Here is a 25,832-nt window from a genome sequence, read left to right as displayed (position 1 = left end):
ACATAATTAACTAGAATACAAAAGGATGTTCAATTATTATATAAGAAAGAAAGAAAATATTGATTTAGCAAAAAAAAAATGGACTGGACTTGTTAGCAAAGATGGTCATACAAGGTACAGAATAAAATACAGGTCAAAACTCCATCCTCAAGGTTGTAAATACATACTGTAAGTGTGGGTGCTCAGACATGCAGGTCACTAAAAACGTGAACGTTGCTTCTCTTAACAGGCGCTGTAAATGAATTTGGATATAAAAGGAAAAGACAAAATATTGAGGAAAACCGGTGAAAAAGGTCATGTCCTTCCAGAATGGCTATAATATAAACTTGAAAAAAAATTCTCAAAAATACTGAAGAGATCCATCATGGTTTCAGTTCAGGTCAGATTTTGCCGTACAATCAGCGCCACCGCCTCGCCGGCCGTACCGTTCGCCCGTCAGACCGTCAGTGCCCCCGCTGCCCCCCCGTCGACCGCAGCGTTCGCCGGTCGGACCGCCAGCGTCGCAAATTTAAGTATAATATTATAAGCATAACACAAAATGAACCTTTCTTACTCCGGTAGTAAGGAAGCTTTTTCAAACTCTAATCCAAATGAAAACAGGCTTCTGGTTGCATGAAGGGGAATTGAGATCTGAATACCTGGGATTCTGTACTTTAACCTTTATGGCAGTGCAATACTCAACTGAGTGCCTGTATATTAAAAGATTTTATTTTGTTGTTGGGCCCCTCACCATGGGGCTTGTGACAAAGACAGATGTGCCCTACAGTGACCTGTAGGGCTAAAGCCTGATTAGGAAAGAATCACCCCCTTTCTTCCTATGGGTCCCTGCAAAAAGTGAGGCGGATCCCCACGCACTATTGTGAGTTAAACATAACTGGGAGGAAACACACTATTCACAGGTAGGCGTGTATAGGCACTTAGTTTAGGGTTTTATAACCTGGTTTTGTTTGTTTTAAGCTTACTGTATTGTTGAACGAGTCATCGTGCCTTTTTACGGACTGCTTTTACGTCTTGCATAAATATTCCTGCATTGTAATGCTGTGGAAATGCTGAGTCCGCCTACAGGTGGGAATCTGACCATCTGGTGTCGTGGTGCAGCCAGAACAACCTGGAGCTCAACGCTCTAAAGTCAGTGGAGATGGTTGTGGATTTCCGGAGAAACAGAGCCCCACCTTCCCCCATTACCCTGAAGAAATTCAACCTGCCAAAGAAGATGATGGTCCACTTCTACACGGCCATCATCAAGTCCATCCTCTGCTCCTCCATCACCGTCTGGTACGCTGCAGCCACAGCCAAGGACAAGGGCAGGCTGCGTGTCATCCGCTCTGCAGAGAGGGTGATCGGCTGCAATCTGCCGTCCATGCAGGACTTGTTCGCTTCCAGGTCTCTGAAGCGAGCTAAAAAGATCGTAGCCGACCCCTCTCACCCCGGACAAAACCTGTTTGTGCCCCTTCTATCTGGCAGGAGGCTGAGGTCCATCAGGACTAAGACCTCCCGCCACACGAACAGTTTCTTCCCGTCGGGATCAACAGAGCCCTGTCCCCCAATGACTGACTCGGACATTCCACCGGTCACTCTCTTTCATACTGCACATGTTTATTGCAGCTCTGTAAAGATGAGTCAGAGAATGGGACATACGGCAGGATAATGTAAAGGGAAACAGAGATGTGCTTGATGTGGCGGCGGCCACGAGTACAGAAAATGTGGACAGAATGAGAAAATGAAATGCTGTAACTGTGGAGGTGAGCACATCGCTGCGTTTGGGGCCTGCCCAGTTCAAATGCAAGCAAAGGAAGTGCAGAAGTATAAAATACTCAATCAAGTGTCTTATGCGGAAGTAGTTAAAAAAGTGAAGGAAATTGATAAAGTAACATCCAGGAAAAACGCTCACAAATAAAGCTGGGGGTAGACAACTCCCTGTGGACTGTCCCCTTGCCCTGAATCTAAGTCAAACAGAGGTAAACCCATACACGAAAGAGATAAATGAGGACATGCTAATTGTTAACTAAATGTGCTTTGTTGCATTTATATGCAACTATGAATTTGGCAATGCAACAAAAAACAAGGGGGAGGATGTGCAACATGTATTAAGGATACCTTAGCACATAGGGAAATCAATGTACCAGAGCAGTACAAATGTGCGTTGATAGAGATACGCAGTCCCAGAGGAGATATTGGTTGTGGACTTCTATAATCCGTGTAAAAAGCTCTCTATGGGAATGTTCCACAACATATGAGGAAATAATAGAAAAGGGGAAATTGGGTGTAGAGATTTTAATGCTCACTATGGGAAAGTGAGTGTACAAATAGCAACAGATCGGAAGTAGAAGACTTTATAGAGGAAAGAGCATTAGTTTGTCACTCAATGCAGTATCCTGCTTGGATCTCACCTCTGTCTCCAGAAATATCTTGTGTGGATGGGATATATTGAGCAAGTCTAACATAGGAAGTGACCATTACGTATTATGCTCATTAAATTGCAGAATCTTTACACAGGAGGGTAAGGTGGACACTCAGGTGGCGGTACGGCTCTCTGCCTGTCTGACTGACATCTCTCAGTGGATGTCCGGTCACCATCTGATAATCAACCCCGTTAAGACTGAACTACTTCTCTTTCTGGGAAAAGATTCTCTGGCCCAGGACTTGACGGTCAAGTTTGGCAACTCCGTGTTAACGCCAACATTGACTGCTAGGAACCTCGGCGTGACACTTGACAGCCAACTCTCCCTGACTCCCAAGATCAAAGCGACAACACAATCCTGTAGATACACGCTCTACAACATCAGAATATGTCCCCTTCTCATTTAGAAGGCAGCGCAGGTACTGATTCAGGCTCTTGTCATCTCATGCCTGGACTCCTGCAACTCACTCCTGGCAGGTCTCCCTGCTACCGCCATTTGACCTCTGCAGCTCATCCAGAATGTAGCAGCTCGACTGGTCTTCAACCTTCCAAAATTCTCCCACACTACTCCACTCCTCAGCTCTCTTCACTGGCTACCGGTGGCTGCCCACATCCAGTTAAAAACATACCATGCTGTGAATGGATCGGTCCCAGCTTATATCCAGGACATGGTCAAACCCTACATCCCGACCCACACTCTCCCCTCAATAAAGAGGTCAGGCCCGAGACTGCGGTCATGCATTTCAAAATAAAATGCACCTATATTTCAGGCGTTGCGGTAAAACAGCCAAAAAGGCTTGCACAGCCAAAAAGGCACCAATCGTCATTTCTCAATGGAGTGTGATATCCAGTGTTGGGCAAGTTACTGAAAATGAGTATTTAGTTAGTTACTAGTTACTTCTTTTAAAGGTAATTGAATTACTTACCAGTTACTGTGTATCAACAGTAATTAGTTACTCTGGAAAGTAACGAGTTACTTTTATGTCTGCTTTTTAAATGTAATGAATATAAATAGTACTGAACAGTCAAACACGAACATATTTTTTAGACCTATTTATTGTAATCAACAGGGCAACAGGCCTTCAAATCAAGCAATAGTACAAAAGTCCTTTACTTAATACAAAATAACTGTTTCAGGCATTGCCTGAAGGCAACTGACTCAACAGTTGATAAGGATGCATCTTATCTTCAAAATACCGCGCAATCAATTTATTCAGCTCTGCCAGGTTTATCGGCTGCGCTGCAGTCCGTGTAAAGTGGAGCCTTGGTTGTTTGCGTGGAGCGGCGCCTGGAGCATCTTTCATCATGAGCGACGCGATGCTGTTTACATGCACGTACGCCGACTATTCTGTGACACACAACGTTTGGTGGCCACAACTATTTTGTGCTGACAGGCAGCTATTTACTATTTGCCGGCCCTCCGCTTCGCGTCACAAACGAGAGTAACGCGAGTTACGAACTCATTTCAATTTCAGTAATTGTAACTCGTTATTTTATTTAAAAAAAATACTTCGTTACATGCTTGTTACCGCTAAAAGTAGTGGAATTACAGTAACGAGTTACTCCCAACACTGGTGATATCCCTATCTTTGAACTGTCTGTAAGAGCCATTATGATGGGTGTCAGGATCTGATGGAAGGGGGGGGGGTCAGCCTATATAGTGTAGGAACTTTTGGGCGCTCGGCAGGTGTTTCCAGCCGGGATAGAAAAAACGCACACACGCTGGGTAGTGTCATGTAACGCTCCGGGTGGATGTATGGTAAACGTGTAACAGGAGTAAAGTTGGCAAATAAATTGACTCATTTTCAACAACACAAAGGCAACAGGACTCTCCGCTGGACTCTCCGCTGTTGTACGTGACATCAGTCAAGCCTAGTTTATGCTTCTGCGTTTTCAGAGCGACGCAAGGAAACGCAGATGCAAGACCCCCTTGCGTGTCCCTTGTGTGACTTTCCACACCTCCTTGCCCGCGTCCACTAAAGCCTGGTTTAAGCCTAGTTTATGCTTCTGCGTTTTCAGAGCGACGCAGACGCAAGACCCCCTTGCGTGTCCCTTGCGTGCCTTTTCACACCTCTTTGCGTGTGTCGAGCCATTTAAGCGACGCAAGCCTCCCGCAACGCACCAGGTTACGATTGGTCCGCTAACTACATCCTTTACGGAGTCTCACATTTCCGCTTTCATAGCCCGATACCGCCATTATTAAAACGAATAATGTTTACGAGAGAACGGATCAGATTGAAGAACTTTTGTCAGAAGAAATACCCAAATATGACCGCTTATACAAGCCGTCATTGGCGGGTTGTAGAAGCGGGTTGGATTCACGGAGGGAGATCTCCTCAAACGCCGTTTGCCGGTCGAGAGGTGCGCAAAGTTGTGGAGGAAAATACGGGACAAATGTGTCCGCGATGAAAAGCAGCAGTGGCGATGCACGGGAAATAAAGTCAATGATAAATAAATAAACAAATAAATAAATAGACGTGACTCTCTAGGTCATCTTCAACAAAACACGTCACTCCGCCTGTTGTTCTGGCGGTGAATTGCTCTGCAACACACGCAGAACCATGAATTGAAACGAGTGCGTCGACGCAAACGCAGAAGCATGCGCCGGCCTTGCTTCTGCGTTGCCGGTCGAGTTGTGGAGGAAAATACGGAACAAATGTGTCCGCGATGAAAAGCAACAGTGGCGATGCACTGGGCAATAAAGTCTATGATAAATAAATAAACCAATGACTTCCACACACAAAGACATGACTCTCTAGGTCGTCTTCAACAAAAACACGTTACTCCACCTATTGTTCTGGTGGGGTACTGCTTTGCAACACACGCAAGCCTTTTAGAACCATGAATTGAAACGAGTGCGTCGACACGACTATGCGTAAAGACACAGACGCAGAAGCATGAGTCAGCCTTTAAGTGTTCATATGTGCTGGGTTCCTGCGCACTTAACTGTGGCGGGAAATGAGCGAGGAGACAGGATTGCAAAGAAAGCGCTTAAGATCAGAGAAGAGGAAATACTGAATATTCCTTTGAGTAAAGGGGAAGCGAAAGCGGTCATGAGAAGCTGTGGGGGAACTATGGCAAAGGAAGTGGGACAACAGCAGCAAAGGAAGGCATTATCATAACCTACAGAAATCCACAAATGCATTGTAAACATGTATGTAAATGTATTATACGATGGCTAAGATTCGGACACACAGGACTGAACCCAACTCTGTTCTTGATGGCAAAAACGGGATCAGATAAGTGAAATATTTGCAAGCAGACTAAAGACGTGTAACATGTTATCATGAAGTGCTGAAAATATAACACTGATAGAAACCTCTTGAAGGATAGAATTTGCCAGCAGGGACGAAACACTGCACACTCCGGTACAGTAGGTGGCGGTATGCACCTGGACAAGTTGGTTGCGATCCACCATTCAAAAGTGAACCATACGTAATGAGCGGTTAACAATAGGTTTTATTTTCATATTCAGTATGAAACCACAAATGGCAGATTGTGCGACTGTTTAGTTATTATGGCATTATCTCTTTAAATTTAGCGTTCATGCATTCCTATTCATCCAAATCTGCTGCTAAAAATAATGAAAAATACAACAACCCAGCTTTGTCTCAGTGCATTACTTTTACAAACTAACAGTAATGGCTTTGTTTATTTAATCACTGGACTTAATGGAGGACAAAAACCAAAATGGAGAAATTAAACCCAGCAGCATTTCTTACCTTTCTGCTTTGTCACAAAACAATAATATCTTTAATTTGAACAATTACTTCATATACAACCAGTAAACATTACAAAAGTAGCATATACTCAACGCAATATTCTTGATGAAATGAAAGTGCTTCACCTGAGCACAAACTGCAACTACCTACGGTATTCTTGTAACTAACTATGAACTGAAAAAAGCCTCGGTCCAGCTCTTTAAATATCTTAATTTTAAAACCCAAACCTGATTGAGAGGTTGGGTTGAAGGCTTTAGGGAAGTAAAAACAAAAAAGCAGACTGACAGGACGGAGCTATTGAGAGAGAAAGCAGGCAGCCGTGAGGTGACACTCTACTGCTTTACTCTGCAGCTCTTACTGTCCATATGACTTAAAATCACTGAGCGGGTATACTTGTGTGTGTAAGTTAGTCTATGACAGACAGGGCAGTCATAACATCCACACCAGTTCCTGATGGATGGAGATGATCTAGACTGCTCCTTGCTGGGGCCAGATAGAACACTGGAACACCCCTCAGCTCGTTTCCTTTTTGTTGTTCTTTCCTCTTATCATTCCATTTCCAAGAAGTACTGCTTTTTCCTCATGCTTAAATCTCAGGGGTCGTAGTGTACAGCTGCTCAGCGTTCTCTGCCCCCAGGTCCTCTAAGGAGTTAGACAGAAAATGAGAAAAAAAAATAGAGGGATCATTAGGGATGGGACGGGTTTTTTCCGATACCGCTGCCTAAACAGATACTTTTTTTCCTTCAAATTGAACAATATGTTAAACAACAGTGTAAATATAAATACATAGAGTACTTGGCTTCAAACTACAGTGATGAATTTTTTTACTTGATGAACAATATATTAACTGTACAGTATAATCATAAAAAACTTTGACTAGCGTAGATACTGTATGTTATCTGACGAAAGGTTCCTCAATGAAGATGCAAAGTTTAGCATCTCAGACTTAATAAATTAGTTACCAGGGAGGACGCACTTCCACAGCCCATAGGTTTTCCCCACAGCCGTCTGCCACAGCCGGAGCGTGCCGTCCTCAGAGCCGCTGGCGTACAGCTCCCCATCCGGACTGAAGCGAACACAGTGCACTGGACCAAAGTGTCCTTTATACGACTCTGTAGACATAAAGTACAACTAAATTAAACCTTTCAAAGTTGAGTTAACTGTAGTCTAACAGGGGTTTAAATGACCCAGAGATTGTGATCTGGATGAAAAGGCTCCGCTCACCCAGCTCTTCCTTGGTGCTGTAGTCAAATTTGTAGAGCTTGAAGTCCTCTCCACCAGCAACAAAGAAGTCTTTCTCTGGGTGGAGGGAGGCTGAGTTGATGGGAGCTGGGGCCTCCACTGTCTTGATGAGGTCCAGGCTGGAATATGGTAAAAATCATTCTATTTAGTTGATGTCATGGTGGGAATGCTACATGTTTGTAACATAAAGCAATAGCTTAGTCAGTAATAACCATCTGAATACATTTTTAGTTTTTATCTGTATTGTATTTGTATGTAAGAGAATAAAATAAATTGTGATATGAGCTCAGACAACGTTGCTTCGCTGTTATGGATGACCATCAAAGAAACAGTAACAGAGCTAATTGTTCTCTTATGGATCTCAGAAGTATATTGTGGACAGAATCCCCATTGACCCACACTAATTTAATTTACATTAGTCTGTACATATTTGTTGTTGCCTGGAGGTGTACAGTAATCTTAATGACCTCAGAGCGTTGTAGAAAGCCACAGTCCTTCCATATGTGATCACAAGTATCTCTCCATCAGCTACATACTCCATGCTACTCACGGACGTGTCAAACGTCAGCGTTTTCACTTCCTCTATGGAGCTCCGGTCCCACAGCCTGGAGACACACAATACTAAAGTCATAAAACACAGTATTGCGAGATCTAACATTGATCTTTTTCCCTTTAATAAATCAAGTAATTTAAAAAATGCATTTTGTATTTACTCTGGTCTTAACGATCATGACCAAGAAACGCAGATCATGTGAGTAACCGTAATACTTTGAACCTGGTTGTTTTTATTGTCTGCTTGACTCAGCACTATAACAACACATGGACGAAGGCATCCAAGATGCGCTTCTTTGTAGTCCATCTTTAGAGAAATAGTAGTTTTGCAGCTTCTCACTGACGTTACTAACAGGCATCTCCTGTCGCATCATAACTACGAAGCTTAGTGAAAGCAGGGTTGGATTCCCTAAAAGCCACAGCTGTCTTTTCTTAACTCTTCATGAATTCTCCTAACCAGCTTTCCTTGACCCTGTGACATTTTCCAAAGAGGTCAAGGAACAGTAGTTAAGGATAGACGGTCATTTTTGTTTGACAATGAGTCCAGCCATGGCCTGAATTGCAAAAGCTCCTGCGGACCATCCTCGGCATGTTGGGAAAAAGATGCCAGAAGTGATGCGGAAATACTTTGCTTGCATTCCAAAGCCATGTATAATTATTGCTATGATGGCACCATGTAGTTTTCATTAATATCATGCTGTTAGCTAATACTAACATCAATGACAATTGTTTTCAAAAAGCTTGGCAAGAACAAGCTGGTAAAAAAGGGAACCATACAGATTACTACTATAGATAAATATACCAGTATCGTTTTGTATTTGTATTATCATATACATTGTATTTGTGGTATTGTATCCAATTGTAAGTATCGGGTATTATGATATTTATGGAAGGTATTGTATCAAAGTCAGAATTTTGGTATCATGACAACTATTAGACAGTTTGAAACACAAACAAAAGGTAAAGAACTTTACCGACCGTATGGTTTTATCATCAGCAGCAGAGAGGATTTGCTTGTCGTTGTTACACCACAAGGCTTTTTTTATGGCTGAGGAGTGACCTGCAATCTCCTGAGGTGCTTAGGGACACAAACATGCCACAGTACACTACATTAGAGAACAAATAAATAAACACACATTTCAGTTGCGTCAATTCTTCAATTTTTACAATGCACAGGTAAAAAGACTTCCCCACGCCACTAAAGGCTGACTCATGCTTCTGTGTCTGCGTCTTTACGCACAGTCGTGTTGACGCACTTGTTTCAATTCATGGTTCAAAAAGGTTTGCGCATGTCGCAAAGCAATTCACCGCCAGAACAGTATTGTGGAGTAACAGGTTTTTTGTTGATTGTTTGAGATCTCCCCTTAATAATGGCGGTATTGTGCTATGAAACCGGAAATGTGAGACTTCGGAAAGGATGTAGTTAGCAGACCAATCACAGCCTTGCGGGCTGCAGTAGGCTTGCATAGCTTTTGACGCTAGTCTAGAAAAATGGGTCGACGCACGCAAGCATGCAAGGACGCAAGGAGGGGTGAAAAAGCATGCAAGGAGCGCGTAAGGGACGCGCAAGGGGCTCTTGCGTCTGCGTGTCCTTCTCTCTGAAAACGCAGAAGCATAAACTAGGCTTTAAGTGGAAAGGCGATTCCGTCTCCAGTAGGGAGCAGCATATTCTTCATCATACAGAGAAGAATCTACAGCCTAAAGGGGAGGCAGATCGTAAACCTCACAAAACAATCAAATACTACATGTATCCAAATGCAATGTGTGCAACTTTCCTCTGTGACACATTGGCATACCTGCTTCAGGGTTGCTGAGATCGTAGATACGAAGCAACTTGTCATTTCCACCGGTCAACAGACAGTTGCTGTCCTGAGGAAAGTAAGAAGAATATTGAGAGACAACATCCCCCCCCCAAAAAAAACATATAATGTACCTCCTTGCTGATCTATATTCAGATGTTACACTGACCTGGGTAAAGGTGACTGTCTTAACAATGTGTTTGTGTGCCAGTGAGAGGACCTCGTCTCCACTGACCGCATCCCACACTTTTCTGAAACGCACACAATAAATCTTTGTTAGAACTCTTATTTGACACTGTTGTAAAATGAACAGGACATTTAATATATTCTTGCAAGCATGGAGCAGAGTTGAACCACATTAAAGTCATGATTCAAGACAACTCAAATTATTCTTCCTTTCCTCAGTTATATAAGGTGAGAAACATCAGTGTCCCCCAGCTCAGGGGATGGAAGGTCTGGATCAGTTTCCACTGGTCGCCTCCACATCAGGAGAGAGATAGCATTGTTATCCACGATTAAAAGAGATGGAAGAGAAACTTTTGTTCACAAATCATCCTCAAACATCAGTTTATCTCAGGAACACCATGCATCAGATCAAGAGGTCATAGACCTTCTGTCCATTCAAAATGAACCTTATTTTTATTTTTTCCCAACAATCTTTTAATTGGCAACAGACAACATTGCTGCATACTGGATGAACATTCATCTTTGCATGTAGTGCTTTTTAAAGCAGCTTTATTCAACTATTTCAAAAAGCAAAACAGAAAAGCTACGGACGGAGGATATGCTTAGAAGAAATAAAATAAAAAGTTTGTTTTGATGCATTTGATATGTAACCAACAGTCTTGTTTATTGTAACCAGCGACCGTATTAGCACTGCAGAGGAGTGATGTAGACGCCCTACATGGCTCTGGAAACAGTCAAATTAAAATATGTTTGAGTGTACTAGCAACTCCGACTCTGTGAAACCAGGTGCAGTGTCTACCCCTCTATATTGATTCTCATGATTGTTTGATTATATGACTTTATTCCTCCTAGGATTACAGCTATTATTATGGTCACACCAAGGGCTGTTACCATGGTTATACCCCTCTCAAATGGGAACCACCTGGATATAGCTTCATGATACAGGACAAATACGACCTCTTTCAACACATGTTTTGCATATTTTGCTGCAATGTACTCGAACAATGAACAGTACCAGTTAGTTAACGTGAGCAGTCAGACAGTAATAGGCCGGAGTTTGTAGGCCCCGTACCGGACTCGACTGTCCACTCACGCTGTGAAGTCCGCTGCGGCGGTGGCGGCCTTGGTAGCGTCCGTGTTCAGAGTGGCTCCCCAGACAGCACCTTTGTGACCCAGAAACGTTCCTATCCAGTCCCCTGTGTCTCCCTGGCGCATCATGGGTTTGCCATCTTAAAACAAGAAATGCAACAAGGATACAGTGGTTAACTGAGCGTCCAAGCACAACGCCTGTATGTACAGCAGTCCACGGGTGTCCATGAAATAAGCCATACCGCTTCAAAGTCGGATATTATAAATGTTAAGACACTTTTCCGCTCATATAATGTCCATTGGTCTCACCTTTGCAGGCACTGATGAGGAAGTAGCCATAAGGAGTGATTCCACTAAAGGCCAAGTCCACCACAGGCCGAGTGTGACCAGAGCAGGTGAGCGGAGTCTGTCTCATCGCCATGGTCCTCCAGCCGTGAGGGAGAAGACACTAAGACGCTAGGTGGTAGCTTGCTAGCTAGCGTGGTGGGCTACTAGGCTATGATAATGGCAAGACAAGCTAGCTTCTATTTAGGCAAGTAATTTCCGCTAGCTAGCAGTTGGCTGCTGGTTAGAAAGCAAATTAGTTAGTAACGTTAATACCACCGTACGTTGGTCAAAATAAACGGCGGATCTCCCTCCCAGCAAATGAATGGCTATCGTGCTATAGCTACAACATTGCAACTAACTAGCAACCTGCAACGCGGCGTAGCTATCGCAGAGATATTGTAACCGGCGTTCCGCCAGCCACAACAAAGGTAATACTTCCGGTGTGACGTTATTCACAATAAAGGACTAACCTATTCGAAGGATCACTGGCTGACTGGGAAATATGTGTCCAACTTTTTAGACACAGTTAGATAAATATCCAGATGAATAAATGAGAAACAAAATTAAATTAAATTAATTTTATTTTGTATAGCACAAAATTACTAATTAATTTGCTTTAGAGGGCTTTACAGTCTGCACACATGCAAGATCCTCTGTCCCAAAACCCTCATATCAGCAGAGAAAAAACTCCCCCATTCCACAGGGAGAAAAAAGGAAGAACCTTAGGGAAAACGGCAGTGGATCTGTATGTGTACAGAATGAACAACGTATAAGACCGACAGAACGTCCAATTCATACAGTATACCAACTTTTTTTATCAACTTTTATTTCAGACTCAAGGTCCAGATAGTACAAAACAGTAAACATATATATATATATATATATGATTAAAAAAGAAACATGCAAGCAAGGTCACAAGAAGAGTACATAGACAAAGGCTTATGAACAGACAACTGTACCAATGTCTCCACAGCGGGGACTGGTAGCGTGAAGTGCTAAACTTTATATTTACAAACCCAAGATGATTACATTTTCAGACATGTTAACCCGGCAGATACATTTATACATAAGATTTCTTAATACAGCTTTAAAAGTATTAACTCCCGCAGTCACAAACATTTCACTGGCACTACACCATCTTGGTCTCTTTAGTAATATTTGCATGGCATCATTATAAGCCAGTTGCTTTTACGCACACAACAGAAATGATTCAAATATTGAGAGTTATCAGCCAGTTCTAAGGCAGGAACCACTGCATGAACAACCACCATCAGATGTAACCACCATCCACAGAAACCTGTGGGGAGGGAAAGCACAAAGACTTCAGGAAAGAAGCAAAGTCAGTAACGTGGATTTGTGATTACAGTAATAGTAACCAGGAATCAGGAATCGGGAAACATTTATTACCAAAATATGTCAGACATTTAAGGAATTTGTCTTGACGACCAGTGCTGATGGACTGAGAGGCAGAGACATGTTTCCCCAGCTTCATGAAGTTTCTCAGAGTACATTTGTTTAGCATCTCTCACCGCCTTGCTGAACCTGTATTTTGACTCTGTGTATAAGTCTTTGTCCCCACTTCTAAATGCCTGATCCTTCTGCAGTCGTAGCTTTCTGAGTTCCGCTGTAAACCAGGGTTTGTCGTTGTTGTAACTCACCTTGGTGCATGATGGTACACAGCTGTCCTCACAGAAGCCAATGTAAGAAGTCACAGCCTCTGTGAACTCATCCATACTGTTGGTAGCAGTCCTGAAAACATCCCAGTCTGTGCAGTCCAAGCACGTCCGAAGATCCTCCAGCGCCTCACTGGTCCACTTCTTGAATTCCCTCATCACAGGTTTGCAGACCTTGAGTTTCTGTCTGTATGCATTAAACCACAAATACTCTGTGGAACAAACAAAGGTAGTGATGTGCATTTAATTCATGTTGACAGGAATAGTAATGGGACTAATACTGTGTTTTGCGCAGTTGTGTCAATGGACTTGTTTCAATTCATGGTTCTAAAAGGCTTGCGTGTGTTGCAGAGCTATCCACCGCCAGAACACTAGGTAGAGAACTAGAAAAGGCATTTCCTGCTGAAAATGCGTTGGAATGCAAAAAGCTGAAGGCTAAAATGAACTTTTTAAAATAGCTGAAAATACAGAAAGTTGAAGGGAATTTGAATACATTTGCTGAAATTACAGATATTAGAAAAGCTGAAATGAATTTGAAATTGCTGAAAATACAGAAATGGGAGAAGCTGAAAGGAATTTCAATAGATTTGCTGAAAAAGCAGAAATGAAAACAGCTGAAATAAATGTGAAATATTGAAAAACAAAACAGAAGTTGCAGGAGCTTAAATTAATTTTAAAAAGTACATAAATAACAAAAGCTGAGATGAATAAAAAGAGGTTTAAAATTGTTTGTAGTAATATTAGTAGTAGTAGTAGTTATAGTTGTAATTGTGGTATTAGTAGTACTAGCAGTAGAAGTTGGTTTTGTATCAATAGCAGTAGAAACAGCTGTAATACTAACACTATTAGCCATAGTAGTATTTGTAATAACAGTAGTAGTAGTTGTATTATTAATAGCAGTAGAAATACTAGTAGTATGGTAGTAGAAGTATCAGTTGTAGTACTAGAAGTACGAGTAATATTCGTAGTGGGAGACAGAATGTTTGTTATTCAAACTAAGACGTTTTTAATTAATAGGCCTCATCACAAACATTACAGTAAAAATTCCCTCCATGGGGCTTTTATTTTGAAAATATTGGATTGGGTGGGGTGGGGGGGTGTAGATAGAGGGAGGGAGAGTGAGAGGGTGAGGAAGGGAGGGGTGGTGAGGAAGAGATAGAGGGAGAGAGAGAGAGGAGGAGAAATAGACAGACTGACTTAGTGAGTGATTAACAGTGAGTAGAGGTCAGGGTGGAGGGGGGGAGGGGGGGCTAGTGTCTTTATCATGTTGGTCTGTTGACAGAAAGCATATCTGCGTCATGTGACTCCACTAATCAGGTCATAGGAGCAGCTGTGAGTCACAGACAGATCTTGCAGCGTGTGAGCGAGTAACCACGGCAACGGCGCACCTGTGCTCATTAACGAGCTGCTGCAAAGGGCAGACACAGGACAGCGAGTTACCCAGAATCCACACCTCAAACAAATGACATTCAGCGCAAAACTATAACAGCTATCTAAAAAATACGGTGTTTTTATGAGACCCAAGACTCTACCGAACGCATGGATGTGTGTTTTATGTCTGTCCGGTAATAAATACGGCTCCTATGGCCGTTGACAAAACGTGTACCTTCTGGTACACTTCATTTTTTGAGAAATATGTCGGCAGATTTGTATTGGAGCCTATGGGGCTTTTGGCAGAGGTTGTGTCACTCTAACACTCCTTAAGCAAAACTAAAGAACTCTGGGATTCCATGAACACATTTATCCAATCAGCACAACCATACCCTCATTAATTTGAAGAAATGAAGCCTCAAGAATGTATACTTTGGCTGTAAGGACAGAAGTTCCATATTTTTTTAACCAGATTCTGGTGCTGCCTCACACTCTAGCCCTCGAGGTCCCCACTCTAGCAGACGCAATCCACACTCATGTAAAAGTCAGAAACGGAGCGAAGAACTAGTGAAACATAATCAGTGATTATGAAAAAAGTACAATAGATATCAAGAAGCAGTTTTTTTCATAAAATAGTTGAGACTTGTGTCAACATTTGAAAGTTGAAATGATGTCTGTAGCTGAAAGATTGGCGAAGCTGAAGAATCTGAAAGTTGAAGAAGTTTAAGAGGATTTGAAAAACGATCTCCATTGGAAAACTATGTTAAAATATTAATGATTATAGATTTATATAAATTCAAGCTTAAGAGCTAAAAAGCTGAAAAGTCATAGCTCCCCTCTCCTGAAGGAGCTGAATAATTTAATATTTGAAAGGCGGCGCGGAAGAAATAGAGGAATAATAAGTCGGAAATAAAGATTCGAAGAACAATACTTGGAATGCTTAAAGCATTCCAACTAATTACATCTTTGTGTGTGGAAGCCATTGGTTTGTTTATGTACTCCAACGTTTACGGAGATCCTCCATGGATTGGAGGCCATCTGCGCGTCCTTATAGTCCGCCAATGACGGGTTGTGGTCATATTTCCGATCTTCCGACAAAAGCTCTTCAATCTGATTCTGATTCTCTCTTCAAAAATCTTCCTTTTAAAAATAGCGGTATTATGCTATGAAACCGTAAATGTGAGACTCCGGAAGGGATGTAGTTATCAGATTAATCACAGCCTTGTGGGCTGCATGAGGTTTGCGTAGTGTATCACGCTAGTCTAGAAAAATTGGTTGTAAAGGGGTAAAAAAGCATGCAAGGGGCTCTTGCGTGTCCCTGCGTCTCTGAAAACACACAACCATAAATTAGGCTTTAGAAGCAGTAGATGTCAGTAGGACTTCCTGTTTGCGTCATCAGTTTTACCTCCACTGCTCCCGTTGCCTAGCAACCTGCTGCGCTTGAAAGTAAAACCAGAATAACGTAGTAGAGAACAAAATATCCTTCTTATTTCATTTAATTTAGGAAGATATGCTTCACCTCAGGAGCATGATATATTTCAGGCTGAGAGAAGAACATTTTCGTTTTTTTTACATTCCAATGAATTTAATGTACCTTTAGCTAAAAGTAATATTGCGGTCTTAACGCAGAGGAAATCATTACATTACATTACAAGTCAATAAAAACCCCAACAGCAAACACATTTATTAACTTGTATGCAAGGACTTTTCTTATAATGACACCACAAAACAGAGTAGCCGAGTGTGACCAGAGCAGGTGACCGGAGTCTGTCAAGCAAGTTTAGTTTCTTTGTGTATTTATTCTCATTGTTTGTAACGTTACTGACTTAGAAAGTGATATTTCAGCTTCATAATGTGTCTAGCTTACCTGACCTCACTTTGATCAATTTCTGTTCATAATATGAAGTATATAGGCCTACTGCATATGAAACTGAAACTATATATGAAATGAAAATATGAAACTCTCACAGCCTCAGTAGGATGTTAGTCAGCCTCTAAAGTGTGAAAGTGGAGGTGTTTAACTGACTTTTCACTAATAACTACAGATAAGCCGTTAACAGCGCAGCGGCTCCCGGTAACGTGAGCTGCTCGTTGTATATTTGTTATAAATGTGTGTTGGTACATTAATGTTCACAAGAAACAATACATGGACCCAGGGGGGTGCTCAGGTTAGGGGACTGTCTGGGTCAGGGTCTGTATGGGGAGGGGTAAGGGAGGGTGGGCAGCATGACGGAGTTAACGTTATAGCTAAGAGTTTTAGGTATGTGTATTAAAAACACAACATCGGTTACCAACATCACGTCACTTAAGCTTAACTTAATGATTTCGTAAACTAAGATGTGATTTTATATATTATAATATAACATTTAACATTCATATCGATAGATATTTAAGTGAATTCTGTAACTTAATGTTGCATTTAAAAGTGAACTCTTTTCCCGCTGAGGGCTCACCTGCCTCTGTCCTGAATAAATGAAATTCTCGTCGGGCCGCACTGCATGAGAGAAAAACTGATCCGGAAAAAAATAGATTAGATGTGTCCTCCAAATTGGCGCTTGGAGATCTGTGTCCCCCAAAACGCATTTGGAGGAGCCGACACGGAATAGGACAGCCGAGTAGCAGCCGAAAGTGACGTACGCGGTCGACGAATTACGTCGTTAAGGATGCAGCCTAGGCAATTTAGACATACCCCCATGATCTACATTACTTTGAGACAGGAAGTGCCATATTTTCAAAATCCTGGTCGAAGATAATTACAAGATTCTTTACGATGGTACTGGTATCAAAGCAATGTCATCCAGAGAAACTATATCACCAGACAACTGATTTCAAAAATCAGAAAGTTGCTGGTCATCCAGGTTTTGATGTCCTTTGCTTGAACTGCAGGCTGGCTGCTCTCGTCTGTCTTGATCGATAGATACTGTACCATTGAGTATGTTCTTCATAACAATGAAAGTTTGTGCAGTGTTTCGTGATGTCATTGTCTAAAGGAAGCATATAGGATACATAAAATCGGTCCAAGCACAGAATCTTTTGAGGTTTTACCGTTTACATACACAAACTGGGATCAATCTGATAAAATCAACTTCAACCAAACTAAGGGATAAGTATCATTACTTTTTCTTTTCTCTATCTTCCTACAAGACTACATTTTGAACGGGTCTGGACTAAAGACCTCGAAAACCTAACAGAGAAATTATCATTGGACTGAGGTTACATGTGGACAACTATAACTGAAACCTCCAAATCCTAACAACCAGATTTATGTAAATTTTATACACATAACTTACCTCACACCTAGGAAAAGTTCCTTAATGAAAGTAATTCCATCACCACTATGTACAGTACTCTTTGTACAGAAGGAGTTGGTGGTTCTTTTATGTATATGTTTTTCTTTTGTAAAGATGTATCTTTCTTTTGGAAGATGATATGTGCCAATCTGACAACTATGTAGTCCCATGTACTCCGAATGGGCTTCTCCTAAATGACTTTAGGATGACTTCTTGTCGCAAAAGTTATCCCTGCAACAGAAGCGCACCTTACTAACTGGCCTGACACCTGCAAAAAAATGCTGTCATTGAGATTGAGTCCACCGCATACCCATACAAAATCCCAGTGAGGGTTAGGGTATATACATATACATACACACGGTGGGTGTATATGTATACATATATATTTATGTGCATGTGTATGTATACGTATGTGTGTGTATATGCGTATTGTGATGTCATGAGAGGGAGTGTCATCAATGGGAGGTACATCCCCTCCCAGTGGTTGCAGCAGGGACTACCACCCATCAAGGCATCTGGGTAATAAACCAATTCCCATAGTCAGCAGGGCAGCCGGGCCCAAGGCTGCTGCCCAACTGAAAGAGATGAGGCTGATTACCCAGAGGGAAGCTGGCATGTGGTAGAGAACAAAGAGTGAGGGTTGATGTTACATTAAAGAGGATGAACCAGGAGTAAACTGAAGATATTTACGTTAGTTTTTAGTAGTGATGTTTTTGTTGGAATATAGTTTTCCTTCTGCTAACACAAGAGAGAACTTCAAGTTAGAAACCATTGTTTGTCGTCCTGATTTACGCACCCATGCCTCATCTTAGAGCCCTGACCTCTCAAGACATCACAATATATATGTTCATTGTAATGGATGGCGGATTTTTAATGCCGGATAGGCTGAACTGAGTGGTCTCTGAAATGGGACAGTCTGGCCTATGGGGGGACTTCCTTATGAGGGGCCGTTTAGGACTTAACTACTGAGACACTCTCACGCACACTACTGAGACACTCTCACGCATAATGAAAAAGATATTACCGACCGTTCAGTAAAAAAAAAAAGACTACACGAAAATGTAACCAATGACATTACTTATTTTGACACACATTTTTAGCCAATACGTATTAAACTAACGAGGTAATGTGTCAAAAGGCGGACCTTTTTAGTTATTTTCTCAAAAGGAGGACAAACGAGTGTCCGGCTTAAGGCTGCGCCTGCAGCCGGACGGGGCATTTAAAAGCCGGACTGTCCGGCCTAAAGCCGGACGAATGGCCACCCTAACTGAGACACTCTCACGCGTACTAATGAAACACTCGTGCGCATCTCACTGGTGTTTGTGCGTGAAATCTCAGTTACACCGGAAAGCGGAAGCAAAGAGGGCGGGTTTTGAACAGCGAAAAGCGCCAATCTTACGTCCTTAAATATGCTTTTAAGTCCGGACTCGCCAGTCTTTATATAGGTCCACATTTATAAATAGGCCTACTACCATATTTAAGTGACGGAATGTAATTTTAGGACTTTTTCAGACTGGAAGTTAGTTGTTTAAGCAACATTTCTGCGGTCGGTTTATCAACATTCAGCCTTCGTAACAATTTGCTCCGAAGATGTTGGAGATGTGAGGGGTAGTTAACGGGACCGTCTGACTCCCCCAGCACCGGGCGGTCAGCTCATCTCACGCCGCAGAGAGCAGCCTGTTCTCGGCCAGACCTCTGTGAAATTATCCGCTTGTATTACGGTGACCAGACGTCCGGATTTATGTCGGACCGTCCGGACTACCAATGCCCAATGCGTATTTGTCCTCCTTATTGGAGTTGCGCTGGGACTAAAGAGTCCCCCCCGTCTGGCCGTAACGTCCGCGCCCCCCGACTCCGCTAACAAGGAATGACTGACACCCTGATTTACAGCCTCACAAAATACTCTCCTCTTTAATAGTGTTATCGATATGGTCACACTACCTTGTACCAACTTTTCCGTAGTGGAGACCACACATGTAGATCTTACAAATAAATATTCAATAATTCATATTTGGATATATTTTTTTGTATTATCCTTTGAAGTCGCATCAAGCCGCTTTGATGCTGATGTCCAGGGGCCGGTATTTCAAAATGATCCCACAGGATTAATCCTCCTGGATTAGATTAAATCCTGATCAGATCCTAAAAACGGTTATTTCAAAGCAAATCTGATCCTGAAGATTCAGATTCGGATTTGGTAATCCAATCCTGCCCTTGATCCGGATAAAACACTGCTGTTGAGTATTTCACAACTTTAGTGGGAAATCTGGATCAGTTTGATCCTAAAAATCAGGATTACCCTGATCCCACCTCAGAGGTGGATTTGAGGGCGATTACATGTTATGGTTTGAACAGTTTAAGTGTAACTGCTCCCAAAGTTCTTTGTTTGAAAAACTGCTATTTCAATGTTTAAGTTTGAATATGAATGCCTTATTTAAGTAACAGTTTTTTGTTAAGTTATACCCACTGATAAAGGCCTCCACTCAAACCAGTCAAATGTATTTATTAACATGCATGCAGCACACACACTTAATTTTCATAGCCAAAGCTCAAAAGGTTATGCCATTTGGAGCAGGTCTGTGTTTACTGGCTGTCTTCTCTTTCCACAGACATCTGTAAAGAAAAACAAATATTAAGGTTTTAGGGCTGCCCCTTTAGTTGACAACTGTTTCCTAAAAAGATATGTACAACACATTTTAAAATCTACACACAATGCCTTGCGAGTAAATGCATTCAAATGTGGACTGTGGACCGCGACATACAGACGCTAGCCTATTTACCAACTTGTTAGCTCCTTAACACAGAAGTCAATGGAGCAGCGTTAGCTCCCATTAGTGCGAACTCTGCTTTATTTGAGATCGCCGAGCTCTCTTTCAACTTTGTGCTGATTTACGTTGCTGGTTAACCCAATATAATGATTGCCTTTCATCTAGTCTTAGGACGCATCAACACTGACCAAGACTATAGGCTACTTACATTTAGAGACAATAGTTGTGCCACCTGTCTGTGATCAGGGGGCGCGACGGATTTGGACATCCCAATCTGCCGGTATCAGGATCACTCTGATCCAATCCGGCAAAGTTTTGAAATACCGGGATAGATCAAGTTGATCCGTGGCTGGGGACAGGGGGATTTGGTTATCCGGATCATTCTGATCTGGATTACAAGTTTTGAAATACCGGCCCCCAGGGCCCGGATTTTCAAAAGTAATCCACTAGGATTTTGGATAACGGATTGGATCAAATCTTGAAAATGGATTTTTCAAAAGAAAAAACGGATTACATAATCGGATTAGATCATGTAATCCAATCTTGGTTATGATCCGGATCAAACCTTTAGTTTGGGTTTTTCAGAACTTTTTTGTAGGATTTGGATCACTTTGATCCAAAAAATCTGGATTAAACTGATCCCATCAGAAGGGTGGATTCAGCGTGGATTTCATGCCCAAAATGTAATGAAAACTTTAAAAATGTATCAAATAATACTATATTTTGGATCATGCAGTATCTTACAAGATATCCTATTTATTCATAATTGTATTTGTTCATCCGTCAGGCTACAGTGATTAGGCAGGCTTTAACGTATTCAGCCTTTCTGTATAGGCCTACAGCAAAGTAGAAAGAGTTTTGCCTTATAAAATAATCCCCCAAACAGCTGTCAAAATTGACCAAAAACAATACATTTTATTCTGTCACTAATTGATATATATATTCATCACAATTGAAAATATTTTTGTTTTTAGAATATTTATTAGTGATGCATGCAATGATTACAGAATAACCAAAAAAATGCAAAGAATGGCAATCACTGATTTTGAAATCCAAATCAGATATAGTGTCTAACTATTGCGTACCTTGTTGCACGTCCTGTTTGCTGTTTGCTCGAAACAACTTACTCTGACCAAACTGCAGCAAACCAAGGCTCAGACAAGCTGGTCTCTCCACATCAGATGAGGAAGTCTGAAATTATTGTGGAGTATTTGACATTAAGTCTTTTTTTAAATTCATACATCTATATTTGAAACTTGTTATAAATATCCTCAATGTACAGTGTTTGTGTTGTAGGTCTCAGATGAGCGGGCTGCTGGAAGAGGATGGAGTGGGGTTTTTCTTGTTTTTAGCTTTTTTTAAATGTGTGTGTTTTCATTTCAAATAAAAATAAACTTGTATTGACCCCACACTGGCTATTCTACTTGTTGCTCTTTACATATCTATAGTTCTACATTGTGATTTCCTATCCTGTTTGAGCACTGTTTATCCAGATTTGGTGATCCTGAAAAGTTCCTATCCGGATCAGATTGATCCAATCCGATGTTGCTTTGAAAAACTGGCTCAAAAGTAAGATGGATTACGTGATCACGGATCGCAAAAAAAAGGATTACTAAATCCGGATCAATTTTATCCGGATTAAACCTTTTGAAAAACCGGGCCCTGCTGCCGGTTTCAATGACGGTCTCCCCACAAGTCCTTTAATTAAAACACTTAGTTTCAATGCACAATGATAATACAGTACAACAAGCCTCCACATCATGGATACAGACAAGACGTAGTAGTCTATTTAAACATAAAGTTATGGATTTAAACGTAACATAACCAGTAAAAAAATACCAGTCTCAGATTAAAAGTTATGAACACTCAGCCTAGTTTTACTATCGTATTTTATGTATAACCGCTACGGAAAAGTGGATAGAAGCGGAGCATTTCACAGAGGTCTGGCCGAGAACAGGCTGCTCTCTGCGGTGTGAGATGACCGCCCGGTGCTGGGGGAGTCAGACGATCCTGTTAACTAGACCTCACATCTCCAACATCCTCGGAGCAAATTGTTGATAAACCAACTGCAGAAATGTTGCTTAATCAACTATTCCGTCAGTTAAATATGGTAGTATTTATAAATGTGGACCTATATAAAGACGGACGAGTCCGGACTTAAGAGCATATTAAGGAAGGACGAAAGATTGGCGCTTTTCGCTGTTCAAAACCCACACTCTTTGCTTCCGCCTTCCGGTGTAACTGAAATTTCACTCATGAACACCAGTGAAATTTCACTCACGAACACCAGTGAAATTTCACTCACGAACACCAGTGAGATGCACACGAGTGGTTCATTAGTATGCGTGAGAGTGTCTCAGTAGTGTGCGTGAGAGTGTCTCAGTGGTGTGCGTGAGAGTGTCTCAGTAGTTAAGTCCTAAACGGCCCCTCATACTTCCTGCTTGCGTCATGAGCTTTACCTCCGTTGCTCCTGTTGCCTAACAACCTGTCTTAAAAGACAAACAAATTACAAAGTACAGAAAAAGAAGATCTCGTTTCATTTAATTCAGGAAGAAAAGATTCTCCTCCAGAGCATGCTATATTTTAGGCTGAGAGAAGAACCTGAAGAAGAACAAAACAAAAGGAGAAAAGCAAGTTCAGTTTCTTTGTGTATTTATTCTGTAATGTTACTGATTTAGAAAGTGATATTTTAGGTTCATAACTAATAACTACGGGCGGATGCGGGCAGACGAGCTGCCGTTAACAGCGCAGCGGCTCCCGGTAATGTGAACCGTTCCATCCATCATTGTGACGCTTAGTCCCTCCGGGCCGCACAAGATCGAAGCCCCTGTTTTAATGAGAAGATCCCTTCCCATAAGATTCACTGGAACTTGAGGTGAAACAACAAAAGAATGAGTCAATGTTTGATTTCCCACTTTCACCGGTAGGCAGGGCTGTAGTGGAGGGTAAACGCACGTAAACACCGTTTACGCACCTCTGGAATTTTGGAAATAGCGTTTACGCACCTATAAATAGCGTTTACGCACCTCTAAGTGGCGTTTACGCACCTCAAAGTTCCCTGCGCCTTGTATTCTTCCGTTGGAATAATCCGAAATAAACTTGGTGTAATTTCAAAACAGCTAAGACTACGTTTCCTATTGTTGTACACCCACTGTACGGCTAACAGTAGACGCTGAAGCTGTTGCTTCACTGAATAGGCCTATATGCTTAATCAATTATTTTAAGTCATGAAAGTTGTAGAGTAGCCTGTAAGCGAAATACACTGTAAACATAGATTATTAGAAAACAAGTCAGTTCTCAATGTGAAAAAAATATGCTGTATAGGCTATTTATGATGACATAGGCAGTACATGAGTGTTCCTTTAACTTATGTTGTCAGTGTAATTGACAGGCTGCTTAAGTGGTTAACTCTTAAATTCAACATATTTTTTCAGGCAGTGAGAGGACAGGCGATGATGCAGAGAGCACAGGGAGAGGAGAAACACCAGGTTGAATAGAGAGAGGAGAAGCACAGAGGAGCCATGAACCCCAGAACACGCGTTCTGGGGTTCATGGCTCCTCTGTGCAAGGCAGGACCTGACGTGGAGGACAAGGAGGCCCTCTGGGAACTACTGTAAAAAGGAGACTCCATATGTAGATAGTTCTTAATCTGCAATTGTCTTGTTGTGTTGTGTTGACATACTTTTCTTTACTGTACACATTTATTCATTGTCATTGATTATATATGACTTTTACTGATAACATAATGCAATATAGCCAGGACAGCCTTACAGAGTCGCGCCGCTTTGTGTTGCGTTGCTTCGCATCGCGTCGAGGTCTGTATGATCACAAAAATTCAGAGTTTACCCACCTCTAATTTTACCACTACAGCACTGCCGGTAGGGGTACTGTTAGAGGCAGTTTCTGTGACACCCCGGAGAACCCCACAACGCTGGCGCTATCTCTGGACATAGCAGACGAGCCCGCTGCCTGTATGGTGGAGTATGTGGCCCCCAGTGTCAATGAGAAATGGCAGTTGTTGTTGTAGTACCGTGAGTGACAGCATGGGGTCTGCCCTGCCCCTGCTGTCCGGGTCTCTCTCGGGGGTGTGTCACTGAGAGGCATCTGCCTTATAGCCCCAGTCCTCCAGTGTGGGGTACTGTCCTCTAGGTGGCGGTGCAGCATGTGAGTTGGGGTGGGACACATCTGCCCCTCCCCTATCTTCTTTTACTAGGACACTCCTTGACCTGGTGCCCCTCCATACCAGCTCTTGTGGCTGCCTCTTCCTCCTCGACACGCCCCCCACCTCCATAGCCTCCCCTGTAACCACCCCCTTGGTTTAAACCCCACCCTTGGGCTGTCCCCTACGACGTCTCTTCCCACGGTGGGAGTGGATACAAATCAGGGGCGTTACCTCCAGCTGGGGCAGCCTGTGCAACCATCTGTCGCTCGTCTTTCCCTTTCTGCTTCTTGTCGCTCACTTCCTGTTTTATTTTGGTGAGCTGGAGCTTCAGCAGTTCAGCCTGCAGCTCCTTTAACTGGTCATCTTCCCGCACTCCCGCAGTCCCTGTGTGTTTTACCCATGTTTCCTTACATTCGTCCAAATAAGCGTGCTGTGTTTTTCCCCAAAACAAATGTCTTTGCTGCATTTGTTTTCATGTTTATTTCCATTGGTTCTAAGAATTTTTCATAATATTTTAAATCCTTGATTCAAGTGTTACACTTAAAAAGAAAGTAGTTCAGGGCAACTATAAGTTGCAATGTCTTATCAGTCTGTTAGTTGATTTCATCAAATCCCCTCTACAATCCGCTTGTTCGTGTAGTTTTTGACAGACCTTTGACATCCCAGTAATGATGAGCTTATTCTTCTAAACTGAAAAACAAAAGGAAAATTGATCCTCTTTATTCTTTATATATCCTGGTATTCAAGAAATAAGCATTAACTTAATTATATCACTAAGAAATAATTGCACTCAGGATTGACTTTATTCAACAGTATGTGTGTGTGCTTCTTAAATTTGCTTGAGTGAGGAGGTATGTATTGTGCTATGAAACCGGAAATGTGAGACTTCGGAAAGGATGTAATTAGCAGACCAATCGCAGCCTTGCGGGTGCCTTAAAATGGGTCGAGTTTGCCACAAGGTATGCGGGAGACATAGCAAACATGGAAACGTGGAAACGTGAGCAGAGACAGTTTAGGAAAGTAAACTTGTTCACATCTCTACCAGCAGGTGGCAGAATATGTTTATTCAAACCATTGATTTAACTGCGTTTAAGCTATTTATTTGTTATTACAGATGTATTTAATGCTGTTTATTTCATGTGATTTTAGGGTAAATGTAGGGTTAACCGGTTGCACTGCGATAATAAAAACAAATGTCAAAGAATAATATCTTTAGTTCTGTTAGAAGTTGATGTTCTGTTATTTTTCTT

The 25,832-nt window shown here is 41.9% G+C and overlaps 1 protein-coding gene and 1 pseudogene across 2 annotated transcripts; one reads left to right on the top strand and one right to left on the bottom strand.

Moving 5' to 3' along the window:
- Positions 1-2,286: 2,286 nt before the first annotated feature.
- Positions 2,287-25,832, top strand: part of LOC144406162 (uncharacterized) — a 69,769-nt pseudogene continuing 46,223 nt past the window's right edge.
- On the bottom strand, positions 5,841-11,992 carry strap (serine/threonine kinase receptor associated protein). Of its 2 annotated transcripts, XM_040174510.2 has the most exons (9): positions 11,301-11,992; positions 10,996-11,131; positions 9,886-9,967; positions 9,714-9,786; positions 8,896-8,995; positions 7,833-7,970; positions 7,348-7,484; positions 7,086-7,235; positions 5,841-6,765 (listed from the first exon to the last, which is right to left on the bottom strand). In XM_040174510.2, the coding sequence occupies exons 1-9, from the start codon at positions 11,410-11,412 to the stop codon at positions 6,710-6,712; spliced, it is 984 nt and encodes a 327-aa protein (XP_040030444.2). In that variant the 5' UTR covers positions 11,413-11,992; the 3' UTR covers positions 5,841-6,709. The 2 variants fall into 2 exon arrangements, with proteins under 2 accessions (XP_040030444.2, XP_077957580.1); XM_078101454.1 differs by lacking the exon at positions 7,833-7,970 and having other exon boundaries at positions 11,301-11,777.

Source organism: Gasterosteus aculeatus, chromosome 4, assembly GCF_964276395.1.
Source record: "Gasterosteus aculeatus chromosome 4, fGasAcu3.hap1.1, whole genome shotgun sequence".
Classification (NCBI taxonomy): Eukaryota; Metazoa; Chordata; class Actinopteri; order Perciformes; family Gasterosteidae; genus Gasterosteus; species Gasterosteus aculeatus.
The sequence above is the reverse complement of the archived record's forward strand: the minus strand, read 5'-3'. Positions and strand labels throughout refer to the sequence as shown.